The following is a 20,110-nucleotide window of genomic DNA, read 5'->3' as shown; positions in this document are numbered from 1 at the left end:
CTCAAAACAGCTCTGTCCCCCCAAATAGGATCAAAATTAAGAAAAAGCACATATTAGTGTAGTCATTAAAGGCTCAGGTCAGACTACTTGAATGTGATTCCTGGCTCTGTCTCTTCTAGCCATGTCTCACTTTGGATGAGAAACTCTTTCTCTGATCCTTAGTCTCCCTGCCTGCAAAATAGAGACAGTATCTATTTTATTGGGTTGTTGAGAAATGAAGGTCTTATTCCACATAAGTCATTTGGCAAGGTCCCTGAACATAATATACGCTTAATAACTGTATCTATTATTTTTTTCTCCATTCACATATTTGTCAGATATTTACTACTCCATGGAAGGCAATGTGCAGGATATGAAGTTATACAAGATCCAGACCTTTCTTTAAAAAAGTAGACAGCCTGGCGGGAGAATTAAGTCACAGAAAGTAATAAATACAATAAGCACGAAGTGGTATTCTTCACGGTGAGACCAGTGTCTGCTAAATGCTGTAGGCAGATGGAGAAGGGAGGGATGATTCCCAGTTCTGATCATGAGGGAGTAATGAACATTAAAGGTGGGCTTTGAGTGATAGGTGAAACATCTATGGGCAGGATACGTAGGAGGACATTCCAAGAAGTGTGGTCTAATAGGCAAGAGCATAAAACCCCGTCCTGGGATTCAACTGTAGTCTCACCATTCACTAGCTGTGTGTGCTTGGGTATGTAAGCCTCTGTGAAGTTCCAGTTTGTTGGTTACAAAATGAGAATAATATTATCAACCTCTTAAGACAGGCAAAGAGAAAGTGTATGCATAAAGTGCTAGGCTTTGCTCCCAGTACAGGGTGAGCACACAATAAATGACAGCTAATGTTGTTGGAAACAGTATAAGGAGTGGCGACAGAAAGCCCAACATGTATATGGCCCAGACTGGCTGGACCTTACTGTCATGCTAAGCAGGAGGGGGAAAGATGTCCTGAAAAGAGGCTGAGGCCAGAGAAAACACACATGAAGATGGTAAAACCAATCACTGTTTCTTAAGCCCTGTAGAAAATATGCCCTTGATCAAATTATGTAAAAGAACAGAGAGGTTAAATTAACCACCTTGGAGACAGTGTCCAAATTTGCTTCTACAAAGAATCAATGTAGGGTGCAGGCGTGGGTAGTGGGTACGGCAGGGAAGAAGAGGAAGGATAAAATGGCCATGACATTTCAAAAGAGTACCGAATGGTAAGATGACATTTTCAGGTGTATTGTGTACACATCCTTGCCTGTGTTGATGCAAGAGTGGGCTAACTTGTACCTTAATTTCACAGCAGACTCTTAACAGGGAGATGGTGTTTTGTAAGTGGGAAGCCAGCAAACTTTGCTTTTACTGCCTGGAGGTCATCTAAGCTTGATGGATGCTCCTAAAATACCATTTGTTCCATCCCATCAACAGAAAACCTGACCAATGCTTTCATTAAAAACTATTTTGCAACTCAAGCAGTCACTGAAGCAGGAGGTTGTAATAAAATTCAACACATTTTGACTTAACAGTATGGTTCCCTACTGTGAAAACTAAAATGTTGATTAGGTTCATTCAATTCATTCACTGGGCAGAAGCTGACCTGTAGAGATCAATGTGCAGATTAACCCAGAGAGCAGGGGCCCATCCTGGTCAGACTAGTGTCTATGAGCACCTCGCTTGCTCCCCTTTGACAGCTGACCTGCTGCCTGGCACATCGTGAACAGCATACATCCTGCAGCTCTCAGTCTGAAAAGCAAAAGAATGCTTCCCTTCCATAGGTGTAAAGGTATCCTCTGAAATCTAATTATGAAAATGTAATAATCAACTGATAATTATCCTCCTTGTCATCGTCCAAATGTCACTCTAGCAAAGCCCACACAGGCCACACTACTTAAAACTGCAACTCCCTGACACTCCCCTTACCTGCTTCATGTCTTTCCATAGCAGTTACCACCTTGTGATACACTATATCAATGACTTATTTTTACTATTTTTTTTGTTAATGTCTACTTACTCCACTCCCCACCCCCATGACAATTTCAGAATATAAGTTTCGTGAAAGCTTGGGAATGGGGCTTTGTTTTATCCCCAGCTCCTAGAATATTGAATAAACGAATGAATGAATGAATAAGGGGCCCCTCTACCCCTAACCTTGCTCTGAAATATTTACTTATACCAGGCAGTGAGCCAGATGCTCAAGGTATAGAGATGAACAAAACCAAGTTCCTGTCTTCAAAGAGGTGACAGTCAGGAAGGCAAGGCAGATAGGAGAGCCAGGTATGTCCATGTATTGTAAAAGGTGACCCAAGACATCCACATAGGATGCTGGGGAAAGGCAGAGGGGCATCCACCCCAGACTTGGAAGGCCCTTGCCACAGTGTGACATGGAAAGCTTCCAAAAGAACACCTTAAACTGAATCTTATGGGATAAGTAACTGTCACCCAGAACAGCACTTGCAAAGGCGCAGAGGTATTGGAAACAAGGTCTTTTGAGGAATGATTAGTAATTTGGTGTGGCTCCGAGGGAAGCAGCATATAGCAACAGGCTAGAGAAAAGTGAGGACCAGGGGCCCAAAGATCTTATTAGCCTTTAAACTGGAAATGGGCTTTTTAGTTCTTTTGGAATCTTTGGCTACGAAGGACAGATTTAGTGGCCATTTATTTGATAGGCAACGATACAAAGTTAATCTCAGTTACCTCAGTAGCAGCCTCTGTATAATCTCAGTTACCACAGTAGCAGCCTCTCTAATACCGGGTAACAGAACATTTTATCCAGGAGCTCCCCAAGCAAGCCGCCTTGTTCACCAGCAAGACAGTAGACATTTCTTGGAGGTGTTCACAAGCTTACCTGCTCTCTTTATCCTCTTTCTTTCCTTCAACTGGTAAGGCTTGTGATCATGAGACAAAGGAATAGCGTTCCCATCTTTGTCACACAGGACCCCGCGCGAATCACCCACGTTGGCCACAGTGAGGTCTTTATCTGATAGCAGAGCAATCAAACACGTTGTGCCTTAAAAACAGAAGAGAGAGACAATGCGGGAGGTCAGCAATGCATTCAGGTTCCATCGCTTCTTGTGGTAACTGGATTCTTCAGTCATTAAAATTGCTTCTGGGTGAGAAGAAATTGCTGGGTGAGAATTTGACTCCAGCCACTCTGAAAATGACGGCTGTTCGCTTCGACAACAATGATCAAATCTGACAGTCAATTTTCTTAACCATATTAGAGTGTCACTAAAATAGGCTAGGATAACATTATAATTTTCCTAAATCACTTTGTCTCTGCTACTCTTAAACACATATCATATTTAAAAGGATTAGGAGAGAAACAAAATCAGTTTGAAGTTTCAGTCAACTGATACACACTTTAGGCTTCTGCTTGGTGCTGAGTTTCTGTGAAGTCCCAGTTGGAAGTGGGAAGGATGGGGGCGGTGTGGTGGGCTCCTCATTTCTAGGAGGGCCTAGAAATGCCAACAGCTGAATCCTGTGGAGCATGAGGAAGTTGTGATGTCGGGGCAGGATGAGCTTGCCTATTCAAAGTCTGACAGCAAAGACTGGTGGCCAGAAACAGGTCAGCTCCAGGGTGTGATGGAGGCAGACCATAAAGACAGAAGCAGAAAAAGCTCTGGTGATGACGGAACTGAAGCCTAGGGAGAGGGTGGTCTGAGTCAGAAGGAAGCAAGATTGAAGATGTCCTTGCCTGAAGCCCACACAAGACACAAAGGACAAGCTCTCCTGAAATTCTTTTTGAAATGGGAATGGATAAAAGCAAATAGAGTTGAACAATCTGGTCTAGTTGGAGCCTGCCCTGTCCAGTTCCTTTCTGTTCACCTCTTCCTTTTTGACAGTGTCACTCAATATGCAAATATCTGCTGAAATGCACAACCCATTCAGCTCTAGCTTCAAACATATCACCCTTACTTGTTAAAATTATGCATTAATTAGTCTTCATTAATGTTTCCTTCCTCATTAAGGTCATATTCCATAACAAGAATGTCAACTGTATCTAAATGGCTCTTTAGTTTTCATGGAACAACAAAAAAGACTGAATTTTTTTTGTCTTTTTTTAAGAGAGGGGATCTTGCTCTGTTAGCTAGGCTAGGGAGCAGTGGTGTGATCATAGCTCACTGAAACCTCAAATTCCTTGACTCAAGCAATTCCCCCACCTCAGCCTCTGGAGTAGCTGGGACTACAGGTGCACACCATGGTGCTGGCTTGAAAAAAAAATAAAATAAAATAAGTAACTGAATTCTTTTTTAAAAAATGTTACTCTAAGTTCTGGGATATGTGTGCAGAATGTGCAGGTTTGTTACATAGGTATACATGTGCCATGGTGGTTTGCTCTACCCATCAACTTGTCATCTAGGTTTTAAGCCCCGCATGCATTAGATATTTGTCCCAATGCTCTCCCTCCCCTTGCCCCACAGCCCCTGACAGACCCTGGTGTGTGATGTTCCCCTCCCTGTGCCCATATGTTCTCATTGTTCAACTCCCACTTATTCACTTATGAGTGAGAACATGCAGTGTTTGGTTTTCTGTTCCAGTGTAGGTTTGCTGAGAATGATGGCTTCCGGCTTCATCCATGTCCCTGCAAAGGACATGAATTCATCTTTTTTTATGGCTGCATAGTATTCCATGGTGTAAATGTGCCAAATTTTCTTTATCCAGTCTATAATTGATGGATATTTGGATTGGTTTCAAGTCTTTGCTATTGTGAATAGTGCTGCAATAAACATATGTATGTATGTGTCTTTATAGTAAAATGGTTTATAATCCTCTGGGTATATACCCAGTAATGAGATTGCTGGGTCAAATGGTATTTCTGGTTCTAGATCCTTGAGAAATTGCCACACTGTCTTCCACAATGGTTGAACTAATTTAGACTCCCACCAACAGAAAAAAAAAAAAAAAAAGCAACACTGAATTCTTAAATAGACATAAAGAATAAATACAAGTTGATATCAAGAGCAGAGAGAATAATTAAAATAACTATCATAATCAGTTATTATAGTTCTGCTTGAAATTCCATTCTTAAGCTTATTTAACTAAAAATGGCTTGATCAGATATGGAAACACATGAAATGTTGGTTACTGCAGGATTTCTAATACAAAAGGCCTTGAGAAAAAAAAAGACTAATCTCATGGATTATCAAAACAATTTTTAAAAAGCTATAAGAATGAAAATTAAGCAAAAGCACAATCCGCACAATTAGAAATTGTTGTTCTCAGTTTTTGATAGTGTTTTTTTGATACTGGAAACTGAAATTTTGGTATTCAACATATCCTCACTTTGTCCTCAAGCATCTGATTGAGTTAAATTGTCCTACACAATCATAGCATAAATTCTCCAATAAGGCACAGTCTTGAAAGGTAAAACAGAAAGATTGCTTCATGGGATATTACATGGCTTGTAGGCATTACTTCAGCATCACTCTTGGAATCCTCTCTCTATAGGACTCTCTTCTCACAATGTACTTTTTGGGTGAGTGTGTCACCGACCTTGGCTTCCACACTTTCTAAGTCTATGCAGTTAGCCTGGTTGACACTCCTGAGGTGTACACCAACTGCCTAGTAGGCATTTCCATTTGCTTGTACTCCAGGGGATCCAAGGAAAGGCTTTAGGGCCTCCATGAGAGGGAAGGGGAGGAATCCAACTGGCTGAGTTAAAGGCCCCTTCTCCAGCCACATTTCAACTAGGACAGCTCTACTTCCACCTGTTAACAGCTAACAAGTGAGCTGCCATGCAAGATTTCTTTTTAAACAAGGGAGAAGGAGTCATTCTTGCAGCTAGAAAAATAAAATAAAATTTAGTCCCATATTTTGTGATTAAGAATCACTGAAGGGTTTTAAGCAGGATAGTGACACAATGAGATTCATGTTTTAAAAGATGATTCCAGGGGCAATGCAGAAGATAGATATATTGGGAGCAGTGAGAACAGGTGGAGTTAATGAGGATCTGAATTAATGTAGTAAATATAGGGACAGAGGATATGTGATAGGTTCTTATTTTTTATTTTTAGAGATGGGTTCTCACTATATTGCCTAGACTAGTTTTGAACTCCTGGCCTCAAGTGATCCTCCTGCTGGCCTTCTAAAGTGCTGGGATTACAGGTGTGAGCCACTGTGCCCAGCTCCTGTGACAGGTTTTTAAAAACCAGAATGTATCAGTCATAGAAACTGAGAAGAATAAAGGATGAGGGGAAAAGTTTAGGATAATACCCTTATATCTAGATGGGCGAAACTGGGCATTCCATGGACAAGGACTCAAAAAAGTCTGCTGGGTGCTTCTGAGAAAGGCATCCACCCCCCCACTAAAAGAGACACAGAGCAGACAATAACTGTTTGTTTGGCCCAGTGCTAGCCTATGTGTTTCCCAGACGTGTGGCAGCCATCGTGCAGCTATGAAGGGATATCCCTTAGGGTCATGGCAACAAGTGCAGGACTGTAGAGCACAGAGGTAAACAGTAAAGAGCCTGAGTCCCGGAGAATATCAGGGAACTGCTGAACCACCCTAGAACTGCCCTGTCTTTGTTCTATGAGACAATAAATGCCTTTCTTGTTTGAGACTTTTTGAGTTGAATTTTTTTTTGTTGTTCCCTGTAATATCTGAATTTGGTGAGAGATTTAGAGTGTGGTTGTTCAGCTATACAGTTGTCCCTTGGTATCTGCTGGGGATTGGTTCTAGTACTCCCTACAGATAGCAAAATCCATGGGTGGCCAAGTCCCTTATATAAAATGGCTTAGTATTTGCATATAACCTATGCACATCCTCTTGTATACTTTAAATCATCTCTAGATTACTTATAATCTACAATGCAAATGCTATTTAAATAGTTGTTATATTATTTTTTAATTTGTATTATTGTTATATTGTTTTTTATTGCTTTAAAAATATTTTTGATCTGTGGTTGAATCCACAAATGCAGAACCCATGGACATGAAGGGCTAGCTGTACTCACATGCTATTGAATATACTTAAGATTTATGACCCACCTTTGTCACAAACAAATCCCACTGTTTCTGTGGGTAAATTAAGATCTACCTCATGGTGAAGTTTTCAGCACTATACTGCCTATGTTAGCAACAGAATCTTAGACCTGGCCAAAATGGGTGAGCCCCAGATAGCAGGGTTATGAGTTATAGATATATTCTGAATTACTGAAATGTCTCCATTCCTCTCTCTACAGAGGAAACCTGCCCCCATCCTGGGTGAGATGTGTGTGGTTCTGGAGAAATAATATGTGCAAAGCAAGGCTGAGCACCGGGGTGGGAGGCTTAAGAATGATCTGAAACAAACCAGGACACCAAAACCAGCTTATTGTTTGGGCTTTGCAGTTTTAGCTTAGGATTGTAACAGATAGCTTACAATCTAATCTTGCTTGACAGAACGAATTGCTTGTTACTGGGAAACTCCAGAAAAGATATTATGCCCAAGAGAAAATGAAAAAATCATTTCCTTTTTTATACTTGAGACAAAACACTTGCAAGATTCTGGCTATTAGTTCTGAGATAAAATATTTATTCCATCATAGCACTGTATTTATCAAAAATACCAGGGCCTGACAATGTTACTTAATTCTGAACCTCAGGATATTTCTATATTAACGATTTAATCTAGATGAGAACTTAACTGCAAATCTGAAAGAGATCTTGAAAATTTCACCTAATAACCTTATCTCACAGGTTTAAAAAAAACCAAAAGGCTAAAAAAAAAAAAAAAAAAAAAAAAAAAAAAGGTGAATTCACATGGACTAGACTTCAATGTCCTAGCTAAGTGAGGTCTGGCAAATTATTTGACTTTTAAGCCTCAGAAAATGGCACCATAATCCATCCATTGCTCAAGCCAGAACCTAAGAATCATCCTGGCTTTTTCTCTTTTCCTATTTCCTGACATTCAGTCCATCATTAAGTTCTGTTACTCTTACCTCTAAAATATCTCTTAAACCCTTCCAGTTCTCTTGTTCTCACTGCATTGACTCCAGTCCCAACCACTGTCATTTTAGCCCCTGGGCTATTTCAGTAGTCCAGGTGAGAAACAATGGTGGCAAGTCCTGCATGACCTGGCCCCTAGCTAATTTGTCTAATATCATGTCACATCACTCCCTTCCTTGCTCAAGGCCTCCCTCCTGTTGCCCATACATGCCAACCTTTTTGTCATCTTTGGGCTTTTGTACTCGCTGTTCTCTCTGCCCGACATGTTCTCCTGTGCTTGACATTGGCTGACTGACCCATATGAAGATGTTGTAGCCCAAGTGTGACATCTTCAGAGAGGCCTTTTCTGACAGGGATTGTATTTCCTCATTGTTTTGCTTACTGCCCTTACAACACACAATTATGTAGATATCTTGCTTATTTATTTAGACTATTTATTTATTTAGTGTCAGTCTTCCCCTTTAGAATATAAACTTCACAAGATACATCAGTCCATTCTCACACTGCTATAAAGAAATACCTGAGACTGGGTAATTTACAAAGAAAACAGGTTTAATTGGCTTATGATTCTGAAGGCTGTACTGGAAGCATAGTGGCTTCTGCTTCTGGGGAGGCCTCAATAAGCTTCCAATCATGGCAGGAGGCAAAGGAGGCATGAGGCCCTTCACATAGCTGGAGCAGGAGGAAGGAGGTGCAGTACACTTTTAAGCAACCAGATCTCACAAGAACAGCACCAAGAAGGACGGTGATAAATCATTCATGAGAAACCGCCCCCATGATCCAATCACCTCCCACCAGGCCCCACTTCCAACAATGGAGATTACAATTTGACATGAGATTTGGGCAGGGACACAGATCCTAACCGTATCAGAAGTTTTGGATTTTCCCACCATAATGCTGATGTCTAGAATATCAAAAGCACCCAACATTTGCTAAATAAACAAATTAATAGATGAGTGAATAAGCATTCACACATAATGTCCTGACCTGACATAATGCTAAGCTCCTAAAGTCTTGCTCTGACAGTTGAGCCCAGTTCAGTACCACAATGGACAACACCATCGTCCAGCTACTGCCATACAAGGAGCTATCAGATGTAGCAAAATACACTTTACACACTGATGAAAACACGATGACCCTCCCGTACATGTACAGCTCATGCTCACATGCTCACTCCTGGTAGGTGGAGAGAACTTCTGGCCCAGGTATGTCCCAAGTTCTTTCCTCCATCCAGGATTCTGGTCCAGTGCAAACAACATATGGGTAGGGCTTCCATCCTCACCACACCACCCAAAGCCATGGCACTTTGTGAAGCAATAAAGGTACATCACAATGGTCATTATGAGGACCATCTGTGTCTGCTTCTGAACTCAATATGTACTTCAGCAAAATGGGCATGTTTTTGTGTTGGCCTAATAGGGAAGACACACAAATGCAAATTATGTATCAGTCTATTCCTGTAAACCAACATTCTCCCCACTGATTTAATTTCTGGAATGCAGACTAAGTAACAATACACAAAAAAGTTATTCTAAACTAAATATTTTGGTTGGATAATATTAGACAATTAATTCATTTGACAAGTAGAGCTTGAGAAAACTGTAAATCCTAATGAGGATTATGTAACTTGGGGTATCTCAGACATCTTTTAAACTCCTCGTTATAAATAGTTTTAAAACTTTCTCAGTTAAATTCCTAACAAAGTTGTAATAATGATTCATTCAGTACTATAAACTCTACTAAGTGGCTCACAAACACTTGCAATTGATTTTCAAACATTCAGGGTAGGGAGGGCCAGTATTCTCCCTCTAAGCAGATGAGGAAAATGGGACTCAGAAACCTCAAATGTCTTATCCTTCATGCCCACCCCAATCCTCAGCCCCTCCCCCAGCATTATGAGTCTGTGTAGTGTACAAAGCACTATGATAAAAACAGTTTCTTTTCCATGAAACCTCAAGTGTCTTATCCATGATCACATTGCTCAATGCATATGTACTGAATGAGTAAATGACTAAAAAACCTGGGAATCCCAAATTGTCACTTTAGTGATAATGAAAATGATGGGCGGGGTGTGGTGGCTCACACCTGTAATCCCAGCATTTTGGGAGGCTGAAGCAGGCGGATTACCTGAGGATAAGAGTTCGAGACCAGCCTGGACAACATGGTGAAACCCTGTCTCTACTAAAAATACAAAAATTAGCCGGGGGTAGTGGCACATGCCTGTAATCCCAGCTACTCGGGAGGCTGAGGCAGAAGAATTGCTTGAGCCTGGGAGACAAAGGTTGCAGTGAGTCAAGATAGTGCCACTGCACTCCAGCCTGGCTGAAAGAGTGAGACTCTGTCTCAAAAAAAAAAAAAAAAAAGAAAAGAAAAGAAAAGAAAATGATGGTCCCTACTACTTAAGTATTTTATTATAATGCTAAACATTTTATTTATATTATATACTTAACCTCTCTGGAACTTAAAAACAAGAGGCTTGGATTAGTTAACCTCCAGGCCCCTTTCAGCTTGAATACTCTGCAGGTCTTAAATTGAAATTGCAAACTCCAATCCTTTCAGGTCAGGTGTAAGAAAAAATCTTGGCCTTCTTGGCGTAGCTTTACCCTGCTACTTTTGATGGGAACCTGGGTTCTAAAACATTTTTCGGCTCTAAGGAAGGGCAAGCATGATGACAAGTGAAACTGACATCAGGTTTCAGTGTTGGGGCTACAAAAGGGAGCGGGGGACTTGTAACAAACCAGAGAACACGTGCTCAGGGGAAAGCAGTTCCTCAGCAATGAAAATGGTTGCTGTGTAGGAATGCAGGTGCACTGGGAATGTTTCCTCCGATTTTTCAAGGGAAGTCGTTTTTGTATGAACTCTCCTGATTTTTAAACGTTGGCAACTTTTATCTTAAAAAGCAGTACAAGCCAAGCAAAAGGCAGCTGTTGGTCAAATCCGGGTTGTTGGTGACCCTGTGCTCCCGGGCTTTCTATTAAATTAAAGCCCAAGATTACTATGATTCTTCATAGTACCCCTTTGTATAACAATAAAGATGACAATGAAATCTTACACTTCTGGTCTGTTTTATGAGTTGTGAAGTGTTTTCTTACCCATTCTGGCACTCAGTTCTCAAAGCTCATCAGACAGGGAGGAATGATCACATCGACCTTATACATGCATAAATTGGGTACAGACAGCTCAGGTATTTGTTTAAGGTCACCTGGCTAGTTAGGTGAGGCAAAGGAGGGAAGAAATCACAATAGAGACCTGTAGCAGCTGAGGGTAACATTTGCATCACATCTCATGGCTGCCCAGCTGCCAACTTACTGTACATCACACATATCATGCTATTTATATGCCTTATTTATGATTCTTTGGCCCGTTAGGCTGAAAGTCCCTTTTAGGGCCAGGGAGATGCCTTATTCATTGCTGTATTCTTTTTTATTTTTTTTGAGATGGAGGTTCGCTCTTGTTGCCTGGGCTGTAGTGCAGTGGCGCGATCTTGGCTCACTGCAACGCCTGCCTCCTGGGTTCAAATGATTCTCCTGCCTCAGCCTCCAAAGTAGCTGGGATTACAAGGCGTGCACCACCATGCCCACTAATTTTTGTATTTTTAGTAGAGACGGGGTTTCACCATGTTGTCCAGGTTGGTCTCAAACTCCTGACCTCAGGTCATCTGCCCACCTCGGCCTCCCAAAGTGCTGGGATTACAAGCGTGAGCCACCATGCCCAGCCCATTGCCATATTCTTATCAGAGTGCTTTGTACACTGCACAGACTCATAATGCTGAGGGAGGGGCTAAGGATTGGAGTGGGAGTGAAAGAAATGTGGGTGCTTTTCAATTTATACCTATTAATTGTACTACTTGTATAATTTACCCCTTATACTATGCAAATATAGACACTCTAACCATGTCCACACACATATTCTTATTTTTAAAAATATTAACAGGGCTATCTAGGTGATAGGATTTTGGATCTTTTTGTTTTCTTCTTTATATTTTTCTGTATTCAGATGAATTTAATGTTATTTAAATGTTGCAGTAAGGTGAAGTTTTACTTATTCACAATGTTTCAGGAGCATATTTACTGCATTAAGCAAAGTATGCAATATATAAAACAAAATATAGAACTAACAATCCTGTTACAAAGAGTTAGATGGAAGAGATGGAAAAGGACTCAGAGGAATAGTGGTAACAATGATGACAGCAGCCATTTTGATAGTACACATTCAGATTCAGATTCAAATATCAATGACTATTCATCAGTGTCTGGGTGACATGAGAGCCTCAGCTGCTTTTAGGCTCTCCCTGCACTGCCTTGCTGCATCTCTAAGTAATACCACCCAATCCTTCTCCTCAGTGGAAACATTCTGCCTTAGGTGCCAATCAAGATCCTCATTCCCTTGCCCCCCTCGAACCTTTCTGTAGGCACACAGGTATGGTTTTAAAATTGGAGTCCTGAAAATCCTTATTTTATGAAAATCCACCTTAGTGCAACATTTTCTTAAGTAAGTGACGTCACTTATTATGTTGTTGGGGTAGGGATAGGAAGCTGGATGGAGTAGAGAAAGCTGTGTGGAATTAACATGGTTTATAAGCCTTGCTTGATAATGCACGTGGACACTCACCCACACAATGCCAGGCTGCTTATGCTAATAGCAGCTCCCTCCTGTGACATAAAGTCTTTTCTATGAGAATAAGGGAAATTGCCATTTTTGTTCTTTAGGAAAGACAGAGACAGATTGGGGAGGGTAAGGAAGGGGTGGCAAGGGGTAAGGAAAGGGAGGAGGAGAAAGGGGGTGAGACACAGAGAGATAGGCACACACACACTTCAAAGATTTCAGTGAGGGTATTGCAACAGCCAAAGGGCCATTCATTATACACAGCACGGGAGAATCAACACATTTATAGGATGAGGAGAAATAAAATAGGTTTATCTCATAAAGGTTTGACAATGAATGTTAGTTCAATAACACAATTTCAGGGCCTAGATGACATCAAGGCCTGATAACGGACAGAAATTATATTGGAGTGCAACATACTGGCGAAAGAGTAGGTGAAGGCAGTCATTAATGAAAGTATCACATGGGAAAGATAAGATCACTGTCAGCAGAGGTTTCCAGCCTCCATCTTCCACAGCCAACACTGTGATCAGCCCTGTCCTGAAACACAGATAAAGTACCTGGCAGCTCTCAGATAAGACTCCCTGACCCCTACTCTTGTCTGCATAATCTTCAGGTCCGCCAAAATCTGACCTGCCTAGAGCTTTTTACGAGTCTTTCTTCTAATAATCAATGCCATGGCATAGACAGACTTGTCAGGGATGATACCCTGTGTGGAAAACACTATAAACAGTAAGCTTTTATCTTTCTTTCTTTTCTCTCTTGTCTATTGCCTGAGTCCTTGAACCCCCTGCTCTGACTTTGCTGAGAGGCAGGCCCTCATCAGAGTCATATTAATGTGTGTGGCTGGGCTAAGACTGTGTCACCTGACACATTAGTCTAACTCTGTGCAAGAGGCTATTAAATTAATACTAATTACGATTCAAATCACAAATCCATAGGTCCACTGTAATGAGTCTTGTAGTAATGGGCTTGAAAGTTATTTTATGTTAAGAGAGGACTGGTAGAAAGTAATTGGAAATTAGGAAACGATCTATCTATAAGGAAGGACACAAATGGGCCACATTGTGACAGCTGCCATATACTGAGCATTCACCATGCATCAGGCTGTGTACTTAGTCCGTGGCATATGTAATTTCTTTAATCCTAATAGCCTATGAGGTACTATTATTATTCCTATCTTACAGATGATAAAACTTAGAGATTATGTGACTAGCCCAACGTCGTACAGCTAGTAAGGGGCAGAACCCACCTAGTCTGTTGCCAGAGTGTTGCTTTCAACGTCAAGGCAGGCGATTGCTACCTTGTGTTTAATTTTTTTGTGCAAACCAGAAAAAGGTATGTCTTCATCAAGACCCTTTACTACCATCCCTATAAAATGGCTGTAATACATATTTAAATCAACAATGACCACAGTGTGAATGGTGCCTCCCAGAGCGGTGGGGTAATCCAAACATACACAACCATATGGGCAACCCTGCTTGGAGGCTTTATCCCATACCCACTGGCCCCAGGAAGAAAGACATCATAGAACAAGGTCAGTCAATGAGGAAGTTCAGCAGAACAGCACATTAGGGGGTTTCTATTTCATGGAGAGACTTGTAGCAGCCCTAAAACCTGACCGGGAAGAATGAAACACTGACAACAAAATATCTGAGGCAAAGGATATTGTTAAGAACACACCAAGGCCTTCTTCCATCAAGACCTGAGGTACTAGGATAGCAAACCATCTTTGTGGGCTTCCAAGCAGACACAACAGTGATGGGACACGCCCATATATGCAGGGAGGCTCATGTGAATCCCCTGGACTGGGTGGAGACCCAAGGTCCTCTAAAATGGCACCTCCTTGGATCTTCCTATATAATAGAAGCTGCCTCAGCTTCCCCTCATCACACGCTAAAGAGCAGAGTGGCAGGAATGACATTTTATGAGAAATAGATCCATTACAAATTAAAATTTTCCTTTCCTCTCTGATATTTTTGCATAAGCAAACATACCAACTATTGAGTTTGACACTGGCTGAATGTGAGGCAGTCATCTTGATGACAAATTCTATTATTTTAAACCCTAGTGCTATATAGTTTAATTTTAGATTTAGGTATACTTGGGCTCCTCCCCCAACAGACACAGTGATTAATAAGATGGCTACAATAAAGTGAGAAACAGGGTATCAGTGCCAGAAAGATCTTTGCCACAAATGAGGTATGCCACCCTAAATATGAAAAACAATCTCTTTAGTGAGGGAGGTGGGGGTCATAATTCAAGCTTTCAGAATCTGATGGAGTATTCATTTAATTTTCACACTTCACCAGAGTTAAAGTGTAGATGTGTCATCTGATTCTCATGAATATTATTTTGAAATCGAAATGTTCTTCAACGTCACATTTCAATTGCTATAATACTAGTGTTTATTTCACACTTGGTCCTTCCTTTTCTGTTAAGTATGAACATATTAAAGAGAGCTGCTTCCTAGTAAACTGATCACATGCATTGGAGAGTCTTAGGAAACCACAGCAGGTCCACTTGGTGCAGGAGCTTTCATATATACTCTCTAGGCATGACTATTTTGAGGTCCATTCAAGCAGACAAGCTTTTGTGATACTCATTAGCATACTTCTCATAGTTATTGCTGGCATTTCGTTCAGACTATACGATGCTACTGAAATTAATTTATAATTACATAATCACAACATGAATTCTAAGTCCAGTATCTTTTAATGGTAAATAAAATTAATTTCATGGTTGCTTTGATTCTTCCTACATAAGCCAGAGAAGCACCAGCTATATTTTTTCATGTCTTCATGTTATTTGAGGATTCTTCAGTGAGTGGTCTCACTTCTCTTTTAGGGTTCCCAGTAAATTACAAGGATGGTCTCTGCTTTTTTTATGAATGCTATGGGGCTATGGGTGTGGGGTATAACAGGAACTTCTGAAATATAGCCTTATTACAAGGGGCATCTGTCTTTCAATAAAAGGCAGAGAGGAGAAAAGCAGAGAGAGGAAAAGGGGAGAAGAAGATTGAACATGAGAAGCACAGCCTGAAGCATCCGGTACACTTTCTTTAACATTTTTGTTCATGGTGTAGAATCAACCCTCTTTCCTATAGTTTTAATGAAAAACAAACCTGTACTTTGATATTATTAGGTTATCCTTATATAAATGACCATATAGTTATCAATCTATTTACACACACATGTGTTGGTAGGATGATATTTAGAGATATTAAGTTCCCATTCCCTTGCATGTATATGACCCTCTTCCATTCAGCTTGAGACACTCATTGTCCTAGGGACCATTAGGATTGCTATGGCTGAAATGCAAAGAAAAAGAAATAGTTATGCTTAGCTTTTGAATTTCAAGGAGACTGTGGAAAGTCACAAAGTGACAATATTCTCAAGATAAAAATATTCTTACAGGTCTATCAGCCAAGGTTTTGGACCACATCCCAGGCCTATGAAGATGGAGCAAACAGTGAGTTTTCCTGCCCATGAGTACTCTCTTCCTGCTCTCCCTGATGAGTAAGGCTGGCCAGACAGCAGGGGTGTGAGTAGAGTAAGATGCAAGGAAGACAAAGAGGAAAACAAGAGGGAGTCATTGATGTGAGGATCTCCAAGAATTATGTGGAGCTTAAAGCATAGAAGACTTAGAACTTGCTTTCCTGGGAATAGCCTAATAAATCATAAACCTTTGCTCCAGTATGGAGAGGCAATGGCTGAATGAGAAGCTAACTGGACAGTAGAGTGTGAAGCAGAGAAAACTGCGGAGAACCGCTGGCCTCCCATTGAGTGAGAACAGTCACTCTCAGGAGCTTCAGCGCCCCAATGAGTGGGCCTTCCGACCACAGGTCATGGAGACTCTGGGTCACCCCCGCAGATGCCAGGACAGTAACACCATCCTGACACTTAGATCGCCCCTGGGGAAAAGGGGGACAAAAACATAAGCTCAATTTGGTATTTACAAAAAAGAACCTGAGAAAATCAGGAAATTATGGAATATACCTGGAAGTGAATGAAATAAGCCCTTGTAAAGCATGCCATTGGCAGGTTCTGCAGTTACTCATAAATCATTTCCAGATGATATTTTCCATCCAAACAGAACACAGGCACTTATAACCTCACTCAAAGGGACAAAATAAAGACTGGGCTATCAAGTGGATGTAGGATAAATAACCCCTAATCAGATTTTGGGCCAATTTGATCCAATAATATTATTAATTCTCTAGCTTGTTTTGGGCTCAGCAGACTATAAAACTGACTCTAAAGCTATGTTTCCAGGAAGTCCCAATGACCTGATAAAATCCTGATATTAATTCTATCTGGCCTATCTGGACACATATCAAAAAGTGATATCTCATCTATGCATCTATATCTGAGAAAATACAAGCATATTACTTCATGAAGATGACCCTCTTTCTCCCTCACACTTCTATCTCCTGTACTTAATAATATAGGACAGGATCGTGTGTGTGTGTGTGTGTGTGTGTGTGTGTGTGGTGACTAAATGGTTCTGTGTTCCTTGTTCCGTCATTCAGTGCCTGCTATGTACAAAGTACTATGTGTGTTCTGGGGAAATAAAGACAAATAAAATATAGTCCTTACCCCCAAGGCACTTAGTGTCTAATGCCAAAATAAAATCAAACAGACACTTAGAATTCAGCATGATAAATGTTATGACAGTGCTATGAGAGAGAGAGCCTGGATGTATGGGTGTGGGTGATAGCAGAGAGGGGAACTTGTCTCAGTCTGAGGAGATGGCAGGTAGGTGGTGGAGAGGAGAGCTGGGAGTAAGTGAGACCTCAACTCTCTCTTACACATGCAGCAGAGAGAGGAATTCACATAGTTTAATATGGTTCTTGACACAAAGAAGGAGGTAAAGAAGCAATCTGTAGAATAAAATCAAATGAAAGGAGCAACCTTCAAAAGAAGATTTCTTTTTTTTTTTTTTTTTTTTGAAACGGAGTCTTGCTCTGCCACCCAGGCTGGGGTGCAGTGGCCGGATCTCAGCTCACTGCAAGCTCCGCCTCCCAGGTTTACGCCATTCTCCTGCCTCAGCCTCCCGAGTAGCTGGGACTACAGGCGCCCGCCACCTCACCCGGCTACTTTTTTGTATTTTTTAGTAGAGACGGGGTTTCACCGTGTTAGCCAGGATGGTCTCGATCTCCTGACCTCGTGATCCGCCCGTCTCGGCCTCCCAAAGTGCTGGGATTACAGGCTTGAGCCACCGCGCCCGGCCCAAAAGAAGATTTCTTTGTAATTCACTTTCAAAACAAAGAATAGAAAAAAAATACTTGTTTATGCTCTTTGACATAATAATGCCAATTCTTGGATTTTATCCTAAGGAAATAATCAGAGATTTGAACAGAGCTTTATGTACAAGGATTGACCTCACAGAATTACTTAAAGTAGCAAAACAATGAAGACAGCCAAAATGAGTAGCTATAGTATGACAAAATGCATTATTAACTATCCAAACAAGAAAGCGTTATAAGGACATTAATTATAGTGTTTCTGAAGAATATATATTGTCATGAGAAAGTCTCATATTTTAAGTAAAAAATAAAACACTGTTTATAAAATTTAAAAATAAATATTACATTAGCATTTTTACTTGAAAAGAACTAGATATAAAATATTCCAATTTCATTCATATAAATACTTGAAATGTGTATACAAATATATGCAAAAGATATTAGAAGAAAAAAGGATATCAGTTTTGAAAGTTGATTTGAATTTTTAAAAAAAACTTCTCTGAAATTTTCCTGATTTTCTAGATATAATATGACTCATTTATAGAAATTACTTCACTTTTACCAAATTCAGTGCTTTTTACCTTCATGTTTCTTGGTGTTAGGCATTTTTTCCTCTCCTACTGAGGGTCTTTTGTCATGGTCCACAATGACTTGACTGGACTTTTTGATAGTTGTTTGATTTTCCTCACTGCATCAACCTGTCATTTCAGTCACTGAAGACTGTGGCTATGCAAGTGAAATACTGATAAACCTTACTGCCTCCCTGTTTTCCGTTTTGGCCAATGTAGTTCCAGAGAGAGAAAAAAACACTATCAGAAGGAACAGGGAACGCCAGGTCGTAGACTCATCATCGGTAGGCTTGGAAAGCTCTGGGTTCGCTGACACCACACTCAGGTAACACCACCATACCATGTGGTTAGATGCTTTTGCCCAGGAAGGGACAAGGGATAGCCAGGGAGGTCAGGGGAAAAGCGATAGAGGGCAGCAGGAACAGGGTGATTATGAAACACCTGCTGCGTGGGAAGCCTTGACCAGGGAGAGCCAGCTCTAGAACAGGTGGTGAGTCTGTTTCTGCTACGGGCAATTACTGAGTGGGTATCACATGATACAGGGGACCAGGCTGATGGAGGGCAGGGCTGGTGAGAAGGAAGAGTTACAGGATGCCAGAATCTCAAACCAGATGTCAAGTCACAATAGGAAATGTTATAAACAGCTACAATGTGCCAGACACTCCCTTCGCTGTTCACGCAAACCTGACCTCATCCAGTTTCACAAAAATCCTGCAAGGTACACGGGATTATTACTACTACCCTCTACCCCATTCCACAGATATGGAATAAGAAGCTCACCAATATCACATTGCTTTTGAGTAGAAGACCAAGATTTTGAACCCAGGTCTGACACCCTAAATCAGGCTTTAAAAAATTTCTGCAAGATGTAGAACCTTATTAGGAGTATGGCAAAGAGACAGTTAGCTTTGGCAGCAAATAGCTTTATTTAAGGATTCTTTAAAGTTTATGCAGGTTGGGTATCCCAAATTCAAAAATCCAAAATCCAAAATGCTCCAGTGAGCATTTCCTTTGAGTATCATGTTGGTACTCAGAAAGATTTTGTTTCTGTTTTGGTTTTTTTTTTTTCCCCCTGAGACAGGATCTCACTTTGCTGCCCAGACTAGAGTGCAGTGGCAAAATCCTGGCTCACTGCAGCCTCGATCTCCTGGGCCCAAGTGATCCTCCCACCCCAGCTTCCCAGGTAGGTGGGACTAGAGGTGTGTGCCACCGTGTCCATCTAATTTTTGTATTTTTTGGAGAGATGAGATCTCACCATGTTGCCCAGACTGTTCTCGAACTCCTGGGCTCAAGTGATCTGCCTGCCTCAGCCTCCCAAAGTGATGGGATTACAGGCATGAGCTACCGCACCCTGCTGGTTCTCAGAAAATTTTGAATTTTGGAACATTTCAGATTTTGAATTTGCAATGCTCAACCTGTATTTGCTTCCACTGGAAAAAAAAATACAGGGCAGGCCAGGTGCAGTGGCTCACACATATAATCCCAGCACTTTGGGAGGCTGAGGTGGGTGAATCATTTGAGGTCAGGAGTTTGAGACCAGCCTGGCCAACATGGTGTAACCTCATCTCTACTAAAAATACAAAAATTAGCTGGGCGTGGTGATACACGCCTGTAATCCCAGCTACTTAGGAGGCTGAGGCAGGAGAATTGCTTGAACCCGGGAGGCGCAGGTTGCCGTGAGCCAAGATCGCACCACTGCACTCCAGCCTAGGCAACAGAGCAAGACTCGGTCTCAAAAATATATACAGAGCAATATACAAATGAGATATTCAAA

The 20,110-nt window shown here is 41.1% G+C and overlaps 1 protein-coding gene across 5 annotated transcripts in view; it reads right to left on the bottom strand.

Annotated features, from left to right (window-relative positions):
• The window catches only part of PPM1L (protein phosphatase, Mg2+/Mn2+ dependent 1L), a 309,827-nt gene that overhangs the window by 10,551 nt on the left and 279,166 nt on the right, over nucleotides 1-20,110 (bottom strand). For all 5 annotated transcript variants that reach the window (XM_050779923.1, XM_050779927.1, XM_050779924.1 and 2 more), the window contains one exon: nucleotides 2,834-2,995. In XM_050779923.1, the coding sequence (XP_050635880.1) occupies nucleotides 2,834-2,995 (162 nt within the window). The remainder of the gene's footprint in view (nucleotides 1-2,833; nucleotides 2,996-20,110) is intronic.

The sequence above is a fragment of the Macaca thibetana genome, chromosome 2 (genome assembly GCF_024542745.1).
Source record: "Macaca thibetana thibetana isolate TM-01 chromosome 2, ASM2454274v1, whole genome shotgun sequence".
NCBI classification, from domain to species: domain Eukaryota; kingdom Metazoa; phylum Chordata; class Mammalia; order Primates; family Cercopithecidae; genus Macaca; species Macaca thibetana.
This window is presented reverse-complemented; position numbering and strand designations above follow the sequence as displayed.